Source organism: Eutrema salsugineum, unplaced genomic scaffold (assembly GCF_000478725.1).
Source record: "Eutrema salsugineum unplaced genomic scaffold, Eutsalg1_0 scaffold_7, whole genome shotgun sequence".
NCBI classification, from domain to species: domain Eukaryota; kingdom Viridiplantae; phylum Streptophyta; class Magnoliopsida; order Brassicales; family Brassicaceae; genus Eutrema; species Eutrema salsugineum.
The window spans coordinates 3,406,987-3,420,111 of NW_006256486.1; the positions used below are offsets into that span (position 1 = coordinate 3,406,987).

The following is a 13,125-nucleotide window of genomic DNA, read 5'->3' on the forward strand; positions in this document are numbered from 1 at the left end:
AAAAATAATGGTATTTTCGTAACAATATTTTTCTCATCAAAGCTCAAAATGGCAAAATTAGTATACGAAGTTAGTCTAGTATAAAAAACAAAAATATGTTAAACTATTAATAAACATAAGTTTGGAAGATACTTGAGTAATTCTCTTTATATAAAGTCGTACACGGTACACAATATGCTTCTTTTGCAACATTGTCTTCTGTTGTTTTGTAAACAAATGTAGGAAAATCTAGTAAAAACCATAGTAAAGTTAAAACTTAAAAGAGTATGTATGACCACACAGTTTACATGCCAAATGATCATGATAACATTTTATAAAGCTTATAAAGCTTGTATTCCGATGTTTTAAGACATGTTTTCTGAATTCTATAGCAACTAGCAAAGTACTTATTTTATGAAGCTTCACACATTGTCAGATGGTCGAACATATATTATTTTAATATCTTTGTGTTTTTCAAGTTGGTGTATATATGAAAGAATTCTATGTGAAGTCTGTCAATTTTGATATATTATTTATTTGTCTGACTAATATCTGAATGACGAAAGCTATGGCTAATCTGCCAGATATAATCTTCTAAAACGCAACATGTTCCTTTGATGATAAGCTGAAGGTGATATTTGAAGGGCACCATGATCAAATGCTTTCACCATTTATCCAACATAATGTATACCTCTCTTCTTAGACTTTGGAAAATTTGGTAAAATCGAAAATGTGTTGATGAATCTAGATTGATAATTGGATTAAAAATCTGCAATAGGCAATAAGTGATCAATAGGCAATAAGTGATGTTAGTGAGTGGAAACCGCCAATAAAAAATCGATATTTGCATAATTTTTTTTTGAAACATACCCAAAAATCAAACACGTTAAAAAACAAAAACTAAAAAAACCAAAAATCAAAAATACGTTGGCGAATTTATGGCTCCGTCGATGACCAATAAACTTGTGCTTTTGACTTTGAAGCAAAGCCTGAAAAATCAAAACATATAATTAAGGGATAATTAATTCATTTTTCTCAATCTTATGATAGTCTCTCAATGGAAATCAAAACAACATTTAAACCCAACACTACCAAATCTTTCTCTTTTAATCAGTTAACGAAATTTGACCAAAAAAAAAAATCAGTTAACGAGAAAATCTTCCTTCTTTGAAACCTCGGAAAAAAATAGCAAAACCTAAAATTGTTGTTCTTCTCACCGAGATTCGTCCTGTTGATTCATATGGGTGTTTTCTCGAATCTTCGAGGACCCAGAATTGGAGCTACCCACAACGAATTGCCGGTAGCAAATGGCTCTCCTTCTTCCCCTTCTTCTTCTCCTTCCTCTTCATCTATTAAGCGAAAATTGTCGAATCTGTTACCATTCTGCGTGGCTTTAGTAGTCATCGCCGAGATCGGGTTTCTGGGTCGGCTCGATAAAGTCGCTTTGGTCGATACGTTGACCGATTTCTTCACCCAGTCTCCGTCGCTCTCACAGTCTCCGCCGACGAGATCCGACCGGAAGATCGGATTGCTTACCGAGAGCTGCGAGGATTGGTTGACGAGAGAGGATTCAGTGACTTATTCTAGGGATTTCAATAAAGATCCGATTTTTGTCTCCGGTGGTGAGCAGGTAAAAACGCCACAGAACTTAAAAAAAAAAAGAAATCCTTTTTTCTGTCCTCTTTGATCTGGAAGATGGATTGTTAATTTACTTTGGCTAATCTAATGTTTGATCACTCATTCTCTTTTGGGCATAGAAAAAAAACTTATGCTTTTGCCTGATGGATCATACATACACTATTTTGTGAATCATGGATTGAGCAAGAATGATTAGCTTCATATCTCTTATGGATGGATTCACTATATGTGTTTTGCTTGTCTTGTGATGGATGTTAAGTTCAAATTTTCTGCTTCTGAATATAATCATTTACTGAGTTCAATTCTCTCTTAATTTGTAGGACTTTAAATCGTGTTCTGTAAAATGTACATTTGGAGATAGCTCAGGTAGAACACCGGATGGTGCGTTTGGATTAGGTCATCAACATGGAACCCTTGGTATAATCAGATCCATGGAATCAGCACAGTACTATCCAGAAAATGATCTCGCACAGGCACGACGGTGGGTAAGCACAATCTTTAACAGTACTTAAAAAAAAACCGGTTTTTCGACGACATTTGTTTTGGTCGAATGTTTGATAAATGAACTGACTTTGTAATAACTATAATGTTCTTGTTCATCAGGAGAGGTTATGATATAGTGATGACCACTAGTCTATCATCAGATGTTCCTGTCGGGTATTTTTCATGGGCGGAGTATGATATAATGGCTCCAATACAGCCTAAGACCGAGAAAGCTATCGCAGCTGCTTTTATTTCCAATTGTGGGGCTCGGAATTTCCGTTTGCAAGCACTTGAAGCCCTGATGAAGACTAGCATCAAGATTGATTCTTATGGTGGTTGTCATCGGAACCGTGATGGAAAAGGTAAAGTTGAATATTAAACCATACCGTTGAAATCGAACACTGGGAGATCAACAAGTCATTAGTTTGATGTGATTCGTATTCTGTCAAATTCATGTAGTTGACAAGGTTGAAGCTCTTAAACGATACAAATTCAGCTTGGCTTTTGAGAACACTAACGAGGAGGATTATGTCACTGAGAAATTCTTCCAATCTTTAGTTGCTGGTACGTTTTAGCTTCCTTCTCTCTTTGTGACCATATCTTACAAATCCCTATAGGTGAATCTTTAACTAGAACGTTATATAAATCACGTTATATAAATCACTAATCAATAGTGGTTGCTCGTATTTTCCAAGTTAGAGAATCTAACTAATGTTGTCTTCTTGCAGGATCTGTCCCTGTGGTTGTTGGTGCTCCGAATATAGAAGAATTCGCTCCTTCTTCTGACTCATTCCTTCACATCAAGAATATGGAAGATGTTGAGCCAGTTGCAAAGAGAATGAAGTTTCTCGCAGCTAACCCTGCTGCTTATAATCAGACATTAAGGTCCGTTTTTATCCATAAATGATCGTAAATGTGTGTGAATAACTTCTTCTTGAAAGCTTCATGCTTCTGTTTTTTGTTTTTAGATGGAAGCACGAGGGTCCTTCAGATTCTTTCAAAGCACTTGTTGACATGGCTGCTGTACACTCATCTTGTCGTCTCTGCATTTTCCTGGCTACGAGGATTCAAGAACAAGAAGAAAAAAGCCCTAATTTCAAGAAACGACCTTGCAAGTGCACCAGGGGAGGATCAGACACAGTTTATCATGTTTATGTTAGAGAAAGAGGCCGGTTTGAGATGGAATCAATCTTTTTGAGGTAAGAAAGTTTACCCTAACTGCCCACTTTAAGCAAAAGACATGATATATGGTTATGTTAATTGCTCTCGGAAACCGTTCTTGTCCAATCCAGGGGTAAAAATCTGACTCATGAAGCTCTAGAAACTGCGGTTATAGCCAAGTTCAAGTCTTTAAAACATGAGCCTGTGTGGAAGAAGGAAAGGCCTGGAAGCTTAAAAGGAGACAATGAGCTTAGAGTACACCGGATTTACCCGCTTGGGCTCACGCAACGACAAGCTTTGTACAACTTCAAATTCGAGGGAAACTCGAGTCTAAGTACTCACATTCAACACAACCCTTGTGCTAAATTTGAGGTTGTCTTTGTGTAGTTTCATTCCCAACAAAAATCTATATAAGTGATTTATGTGTTTTTCAAATATTATTAGTTACCATTTAAATTTTAAATTTTGACCAATAATTTATTAGTCGTATTCAACTCACTAGAACTTAGAACTACGAATTATATGTACAAAATGAGTAAAATATAGAGGAATTAATACATTGATCGCTGATTCTATATTTGTATGACTATTTTATTTTTATAATTTTAAAAGCAAAGGAAATAGACTAAGCAACAACATGAATCTAAGTCCTTTGAGAATCAGGGAAAATCTTTGATTATTTGATTATTTAAAAAATGTAGACAGAATATTCGATTATAAATTAATGTATCACATTATAGTATTGGTAGTTCAAAATATATATATCCTATACAACAACAAATAAATATTAGAAAATCTTAAAAACCGAATCAAAACTATAACTAACTCAACAACCACAAAGTTTGTTTATTTCGCGCAATCTCCGATTCATATTTAAACCAATGAAACCTCATTAATCACTTGAAGCTTCCTTTTCGTCAAAAACAAAAACAAAAAATCTGTCTCTTGTTGGATTTTTCAAGTTATGAGTGGAAATCTGAATGTTTCGAAGATCATAGATTCTGTATGGTTTTATTCTTTCTTTCTCCCCAAATCCTTAAAAAAATCGTAACTTTTCTTATATGGTTCACTTTGTTTCAGATCAAGGGAAAAATCGAAGCATGTATTCAAAAGTACATGAGTATGGAACAAACTATGACATATTTACATGAAAATCACCAGATTTATCCACCTCTGGTTACAGCAAGTAAGTAAAAAAAAATTAAATTTGATTTCATACTCTGAGGAAAATAAATACCTAAAATATATTTTCAGTCTCCTGTAAAGTTTTTGTTTGTTTTTATTTTCAGTTTGGGAACGTCTTCAAAGAGACAATCCAGATTTCTTCAAAGAATACAACAAACGATGCGAAGTGGCTCGTCAAATAGCTACATTCAACGATTTGCTTGCTCAGCAAGTATACCTGATGCAGAAATTTAGAGAAATTGAGCTTAGTACTACTGCACCAGGTTAGTGGTAACAGATAAACCACTGTGTCTATCCTTAAGATTATTACTTAAATCGGTTTACGAAAGATCGATTTTTGTGTGTGTCTTTGTAGTAACACAATTGCAGAAACCTAATTGTCAACTTCACCATCATGATCAACTTAATCATCATCATCAAGATCAAATTCATGATCAGTGGATTGCACAGTTGCAGAAACCTAATCGTCAACTTCACCATCATGATCAACTTAATCATCATCATGATCAAGATCAAATGCATGATCAGTGGATTGAATCTACTGATTATACTTATACAGAGAAGTTAATCTCTCCTCTCATCGATCCGTCATTAATTGCTGCACCACCACAATCAGAACCTTATGCATATAGTTTTGGATACTGTAATGATTTTGAAGGTCTGAGTTTTGAGAATTTTGCTAGAGATTTAGATCAGCAACCACAAAATCTTCTAATGGAACGACAAGAATTGTACTATCCTCAAGAAGATCAATTTGCAACATTCCTTCTGCCAAAACAGCTTCCAGAATATGAGACTTGGAACAATCTTGATTTTGGTACATTAGCTAAACTCTATACACAAATTTGGTTTCTTCGTCTCTAATTATCTTATCTTGTTTGTTGATTTTATGTTTTTGGCTCTCTAATCAGGTAATGGATCGACCAACAACAACGGCTCAGATCCGACATATGATCTGCGAAAGTAAACATAATCATCAGAGAATGAAAACAGCAAAAGAAATTTGCGACAAAAATAAAGTAGTTGTACATATGAGCTTTTCTTGTTTTCTTTTTCGTTTCTGTCAGTTTTGTATTTCAGAAACATATGAAATTAACAAAGCTGACAACAAAGTATCGTTTTATGAAATCAGCTTTTCTCTCTTTGATGTATATTTGTTTTGGAATGCAATTTCAAGGATCATCTTCTTACTTACTCTTTGTAGATAACTAGATGAAGACCCGCACAAATGCACGGGGCTTTTCGAGTGTTTAATTTATATATTTTGATATATATGTTTGATGTTTTTCATTTTAGATGGCATTGTTATGTGGTTAATGCAGTTTTTCTTGTAAGGAATACTTAAACTTTTGCAGGTTTTGGTAAAAGAAATTTATTTCTTCATTCATATCAGATATGATTAAACCAAAGAGGTTTAAGACCTTGAACATTGAAATCAAGGAACAAAATTGATTGAAAAACAATACCATATCAACAAATTTAATTAAAAAAAGCAAAAGTTGTATGTTATATTCTACGGTTATTTGAAACCAACCTCTTTTCTGTTTCATTACTTTTATTTTTTGCTATTCTTATTTTCCTTCTTCCACATCATATTTTTTTCATTTAATATTTCGTAGTGTAACTAAAAAAAAATAAAAATTAAGTGATTATAGAAAACACAAAACAACACTACACTGATTACTAAACTGGGTCAACATTGTTTGTCCTAGTACTTACTGCATTCTTCTACTAACCATGTATTAGTCCTTTGAAGTTGTCCATGTCCCTGCATAAGAATCCAAAAGGAATTCTTCACCCTTAATTAACATTACTAACCATGTAGATTAGTCATTCCATTTAATCGATTTTAGTAATAAATGTTAATTAAGGGGTAAGGTTGAACAATTTGACCAACATAATGAACTTAAATGAATATCTTATATATAAAACTTGGCCAACTCTCTCCAGTTGAGTGACACATCAGCGCTGGAGAGAGCGCCATCTGTCATCTTCAAATTTAATAAAATAGTTAAATAATTATATTTAAAGCAAACACAATAAAATATATTAAAAACATATTAAAACACATTAAAACACATTAAAAACATAAATAAATATTGATATATATTTATATTAGAATAAATTCAAATTTAATTTAACTATATACAAACTTATAAATATTATATAATACAAGACTTTTTAAATGCACAATTCTATTTTTTTAAATGTTTTAAATTTCATTTATAAACTAAAACTATAATTAAATTTTAATGCAAGTGAAAAAAAATTATGAGACTAAATAAGTTAAATTTTTTTAAATAATCTTATACAAAAATTCAACTAATAAATTATAAAACACAAAACATATTTAATAAACTATTAAAAAGATAAAAGTTATTAAAAATAATAGTAAAAATAAAGATATCCACATAAAAATGTCATCTATGGTTTTTTTTTAAGTAATAAAAAAGATGAAATCAATAAAATATATATAACCAAAAAAATCAAATATTAAATTAAAAAAAAATAACAAATATTATATTAATACGATTTACAAGAATAAAAAGAATATAAAGATCGAAGAAAAAATGAAACTATTTAATACAACTGGTGTAAAGGAGATTACATATAATATATCATCAAGAAGAAATATAAAAAATATAATTATTTTAGACAAAAATACATTAATAATAAACTTAAAGTTCAATACAAATTATTTAAAATATCAATTCAAACAAGATCCGCGCATACGCGCGGGTTCTCTCCTAGTTAAGTCTAAAAGTAGAGAAAAAAAGAGAAGCACATGTGCATTAACTAATCGTGTAAACAATATACAGCTAATAATTTTTTTTTTTCAAATCTAATGTGTCAAAAAATAGAGTGTTTATGTGACTAAACTGAGTCTTTATATAATAGATAAGAACAAGATTTACATAATTTTTTGGGCGTCTGTTTCTGTGTGAGCAATTAATAAAAAAAGTCTAAAAGATATTTGGATAGATTATTGATAAATACATTAAAACTTCTATAAATTAATAATGTCGGGACTGTAATATTCTATTAATTTATCGATATAAAAATCAGCCCGAAAAACTAATATGGGGCTTAAGAAATGTATTAATTTATCGAGGTATTAATTTATCGAATATTAATTTATAGAAGTTATACTGTAGGTCCAATTTAGATACTACAAAATAGTTAATATTGTTTTCCATATTTTTGAATAATTATAATAATAGCTAACGCATAATATAATATATGGTTTATAAAATGTTATAATTAATATTGTTTTCCATATTTTCGAATAGACTTTGAAACCCTAGATTGATTGCCTTTAAAGCCTTAGACTAGAACCAAAACACAAACAATCTTCTGAGCACAAACTCTATGATTAGAGGAGACACAAACTCGGATTCCATCCCGATTGATCTCGTCAACGATATATTCTCGAGATTACCTGTCAAGTCAATCGCAAGGTTTTGTTGCTTGTCCAAGCTATGGGGCTCCATGTTTCACAGTCCATATTTCACGGGTTTGTTCCTGACCAGGTCCTCTGCTCGGCCCCAACGTCTCTTGTTGGTTCTTGAAGGAGAGAGCAACGATGAGTGGTGCTTCTTCACGTCGCCTCAGCCTCATATTCCATATGAGAAGTCACCATCTCTTGTAGTAGCAGCCGATTTTCACATGAAGTTCCAAGGGAAGTTGCTAGAATTTTATTGTCGTGCCTCTGGTTTGTTCTATTTCCGTCGTGCATATACTGCGTTAGAACGTTATGTGACATGTAACCCTTGCACGGGACGGTACTTACCTATACCTAAAGGGAGAAGAGCATTGTGGAGAAGTTTTTTAGGGTTTGATCCAGTTGACAAACAATTCAAGGTGTTTTCCATTAGCTTTCCTAACTATGATGAGGGAAAGGAAAATCAGTATCGAATTATGACACTAGGAACTGGAAAAGATTCGTGGAGGAAGATCCGTTGTCCCTTGAACCATGTTTCTACATTACATTTGCCTGAAGGGATATGCATCAATGGGGTTTTGTATTACTTAGCTCAGCAAATCCCTAAGCAAGCTGGTGGAGAGTGTTTATATGTGATAGTTTGCTTTGATGTTAGGTCTGAGAAATTCAGGTTTATGTACAGAGATTCCATGATTTATCGGGAAGGTGCTACAATGTTCAACTACAAGGGTAAATTAGGCGTGAGTACTGTGAAGCGTGATTATTATACTAGAACCCTTGACGTGTGTATGTGGGTTATAAATGATGACGAGAAACAGGATTCGGAATGGCCAAAATACTTCTCCTTTTGTTGGGACGATAAAGTTGTTAATTACTTTCATTTGGAATTGAAATCGAAATACTTCTCCATCGTTGGAGTGACTGCTACAGGTGAAATTGTTTTCTCGCAAGAAATTGTTTCTACGCCACCGTTTTATGTTTTCTACTTGAATCCCGAAAAGAACACTATTCAAAGAGTTGAAATCCAAGGTTTTGGGTATAACCAAATAGACAATGAAGACTGTTACAGAAGAGTATTAGTCTTTGTAGACTATGTAGAGGATCTCAAGTTTATTACTATGAAGACAACATACAGTGCTGCAACGTCTATAAGCCCATCAGAACAGAAGCGTGATGAACCCATGATCACATCTTCTGAAGCTCACCTGCAACAAGAAGATGGTTGTACGTTTGAGATCATTAACAGATTTGATTCTCTGCGTCTTTTAGATGATGATGATTTTACCTGATATTGCTTCCCTTTCTCCCTAAGTCAGGCTTATAAGCTATATTTTAAGCTAGAAGTTGTATTCTCTCTGTAAACAATCAAGTAGTTATCAAAGAAAATTAAGTTTTTATGCAAGTCAGAGCCATGGCTGAGGTTGTATTCACAGCTATTTTGGCTGTGAGTGTGTGACTTGTTATTTACATATTATTATTTTTTTTCTTACGACACTTCTCATTTACAGGTTTCTTGTGATTTTTATCACTCTGTTGGTTTACCGTTTGTTCTAATCTGGTTACACGTTAGTTTTGGGGGTTGTTGTCTTCTGTTGGTAGATTGTAATATTTCGAGGATTTTGTTTTCTTGAGATACAAGACATGATGATTACTTCTGTACAGGTATATGTGGCAAATCTTCGTCTTAAAGGAGTTGAAACAGATGTGTTAGTAACTGCATATGAACCTATTCTCATTAAGTCCCATAAACGTTTTACCATCAAGTTTAACTGAAAATGAATATGAAGTGTAAATTTTTCTGATACAGAAGTGGAAAATCCAAAGCTTTCTTGTTGTTGTTTGTTCCACATGTCTTTTTAAGTCTGTCTTCATGTGTTTGCATATTGCTGTGGGTGCTGGTTTAGCTGTCCCATTTACTAAGAAGAGAATGATGACTAACAAACCGATATTCAATATTTAGTATCAGAAATTAGATAGCGATCAACTTAAAGACTCGCGGATAAAAGTCGGACCACAAACGAGTTCGTAATAATACTTAACTTACAGAGAATGAGTCTTATAAGACATTTCTTAATTTAGGACCACAAGTAGCATATTGTTCTCTAGATACTTAGCAAGATCTAAGCTCTTGTCTACTTAGATAAGCGTGGGACAATGAAGTCAACAAGAAGACCTGTTGGCGCTATGAACTGAGACTCGTCAGCAGTAGCCGATGCCCTGAGAAACATCTCGACCAAAGACACGTTGATGAATGAAATTTTCTTCTTGTAGCAGATCTTCACACTCGCAACATTAACTCCATCGATCCTCTCCACTCCACAGATAATCACATCTCTAAGTCCAACATAGCTTGTTTCGTCACTTGACGGGCCACGGTAAATTCCCTACCACACAATATCAATGAAAAAGATCAAAACTTTTGTCATTAATCTCTGAATTTTTTTCAAAGTTTAGCTAATAACACTTATTACCTCTCCAACACGATCAATCTCAGGACTGAACACATGCAGTTTTGCTCGTACGGGTTGATGCATCAACAGCACAAATGCTTCACCCAATTCTTTAGCCTCAGCTACTTGTCCTTTCATTGAAACTCGAGGTATGTGAGAAGAACTTGGTGGGGCTTTTGGTAACCCCTCTTTCAATGCAAACTACTCGAGGGCTTGTTTAACAGTGAGCTTGCTTCCCTGACCGGATTCCTTCTTGGGAGAAGCGTTTTCCACCAAAAACTGAGCTGAGTACTCAGTAAATTCCTTGTCCAGCTTCAGTATAACCCTTGCAGAGCTTATCAGATTAACTGCTACCATAGCCGCCCTTTCAGATTCATCTGCAACACAAAAACAAACGAAAATGTGAAGTCAATGCATGTGAAATCGATTCATTTTACCCTCTCAAATGATTAGATTGAACTTGTTAGAGGAACTATCAGTCAAGCCAAATCCATAGTGACGCACAGAAAAGTAAGTAATCTCAAGATTATAGACTGATAAAAGTTACCATGATCTTCTTGCGCATTGGCTGCTCGTATGCAATCTGAATGACCGCCTCGAGACATCTTGCAATTACTTAGCCTTGCATACATATGAAATTAGCGGACGACTCAATAACACATTCTGAGTGTAGCTAGAAAATGAATATATAAATCAGAAGCGAATCAAAGTGAACTATACTCAAAAGAAAGGACAAGCAAATGTGTGTGAGACCGCTGCTTCCTAATTTATAATCAAGCAGAATAAGACATTTAGAAAGAAGATACATAAAGCAAAATCAGAAAGAGACCAGCAAAACACAAAAGCAAGCGGAGAGACATGGTTCCAAGTTCGACATTAACATTAACGTTTTAGTTTGCTGAGAAAAAATCGTCGCTTTAGACTAAGCCAAACTAAAAGCGATCTGCTTCTTAACAAATAATTACCAACCTAAAGAAGGATTTAGTATCATTATCCAAGCAATAGTAAAAAAACCCTAAAACATAACCTAAAAGTTCTTCTCTGTTCACTAATCGCACGGGAAAGGCCAAGTCGCAAGCAAAATTCGTAGAAAATCAAAGCAAGCTAAAATGAAACTGTGAAATAAAATAAGAAAGTCGAGAAAGTTGTTACCGGAGACGGAGAGTCTAAAAGGGGCTACGCTCCAAGATGAAGACTGAAACCCATGAACATTGCTATTTTATACAGAATCGCAAAAAACCCTAAGAGTCTCGGACAGATGTCATCATCAGGCACCATCGAGTGCCTGAAATTGATTTGACAGCTCAAGGTCGATCCGTACCAGTCTTCCTTTGCCCCCTTCCGTACTCTGTTTTTGTTGTCGCAGAGTGAGATAGACGTTGAAGACTGTTGACCGGTGGGCTTCAAGCTGGGCTTTTCTTCATCTTGGGCCATTGATCTTTCCTCCTTAGATCCATTTTCCGTTTTAGACATTTGTATGGCTCAAGTCTCTGATTCGTGTGGAGTCTTCGATAACAACGGGGTATCAGAAACAGTGGTGGAAATTGAGAATACGAGTTTACACTCAAATCCTTGGTATCAAAACTGATATCGTTTATAACTTCTCTATATCGTTTTTACATCAAAGATATCCTCTTTCAGATTTCGAAGAAGAAGAATCTGGAATGAAATTCAGAGATGAATAAAAAAATCAAACGAAGAAACGATTCAGAAAATGAAACGGCGCGATTTTAAAGCTCCAAAATGAATTAATTAAATTCAGACTGTGAAGCTGAAATTGCGAGTTGAAAGATGAAAAAAAAAAAAGAAGCTCAACTATCGAAAAAATTTGAGAGAAAGTGGCATCGTAGGGAGCAAGTTGTGGCTACCGGAATATCTTTCTCCGGTGAAAGACTGAAAATAATTAAATCCCGACGGCGAGGAGTTTTATTCAGAGGTTTTTGGTTTCTCTTGATGAGAATGGAAATTAATAACACGAAAATTAATCTATTACTAAAAAAGTAAGACGCATAGCTATATTCAGTATTCACCAAAAGTCCCACATCGGAAGAGACAAGTTTATTCTTATTGTATATATAGGTTTAGTTGACGCATAATGTGCGTCGAGCTCATTAATGCGGGTTTGTGATCCGAGTGGAGACTATAAATGCTGAAATGTTGCGCCGATCTCATTGTGCTCAGTAACGCGGGCTTTCGTTCTAAACCACAGGAGTTTTTTTGAAGAACTCATTCAAAAGCTGGAACCACCGAGTCACAAAACCAGCAGCAAGAAAGCAAATGTTGACGTTTGACGATCCGAGTGGAGACTACAAGGTGTTGGAACTATCATCCTTGCCATTCATTACGTGCTAAATTTTTGAAGTTTTCGGGAAAGAGACTGTGTGTCACACAGTTAACTAAACTCCCTCAAGAATAAAATCGCTAATGTTTATTGATTTCTTGTATTTGAAGTTAGCTCGGGATTATACATCATTTAAAAGCACATTGATGTGGAGGGAACTCCATCTTTCTGAAACCTCCGGAAGGTAATTTCGAAGGGAAAGGGGAGCAGATCGCGTAAGCCATATGGGTTCGGGGTCCTCCAACGTTTTATACGGGGGGAACCTATTGGAGGGAGGAGATTCGGCTGCCGGAAAAGGGAAGCAGATTTTATATGGCTTCAACACAATGTTACTAATGCTATTAGTTTTCCACATTATGCGATGATCATAGAAAAGAGAGGAAAAGTAGGAGAAGACACCTCCGGAAGGTAATTTCGAAGGGAAAGGGGAGGGGATCGCGTAAGCC

The 13,125-nt window shown here is 34.6% G+C and overlaps 3 protein-coding genes and 1 pseudogene across 3 annotated transcripts; 3 read left to right on the forward strand and 1 right to left on the reverse strand.

The window, feature by feature from the left end:
• The first annotated feature begins 1,089 nt into the window (after positions 1-1,089).
• On the forward strand, positions 1,090-3,724 carry LOC18010585 (putative fucosyltransferase-like protein). The gene is made up of 7 exons (XM_006393160.2): positions 1,090-1,609; positions 1,938-2,098; positions 2,221-2,462; positions 2,560-2,664; positions 2,829-2,985; positions 3,069-3,299; positions 3,393-3,724. Exons 1-7 carry the CDS (start codon positions 1,220-1,222, stop codon positions 3,646-3,648), a joined length of 1,542 nt encoding a protein of 513 aa, XP_006393222.1. The 5' UTR covers positions 1,090-1,219; the 3' UTR covers positions 3,649-3,724.
• A 501-nt stretch (positions 3,725-4,225) lies between these two features.
• LOC18011251 lies at positions 4,226-5,413 on the forward strand. Its single transcript, XM_006393161.2, has 5 exons — positions 4,226-4,264; positions 4,342-4,447; positions 4,551-4,709; positions 4,802-5,263; positions 5,358-5,413. Exons 1-5 carry the CDS (start codon positions 4,226-4,228, stop codon positions 5,411-5,413), a joined length of 822 nt encoding a protein of 273 aa, XP_006393223.2.
• A 2,402-nt stretch (positions 5,414-7,815) lies between these two features.
• On the forward strand, positions 7,816-9,177 carry LOC18011252 (F-box protein At1g31080). The gene has a single exon (XM_006393162.2). The coding sequence runs from the start codon at positions 7,816-7,818 to the stop codon at positions 9,175-9,177; it is 1,362 nt and encodes a 453-aa protein (XP_006393224.2).
• A 698-nt stretch (positions 9,178-9,875) lies between these two features.
• LOC18011253 lies at positions 9,876-11,528 on the reverse strand (annotated as a pseudogene).
• Positions 11,529-13,125: the final 1,597 nt, after the last annotated feature.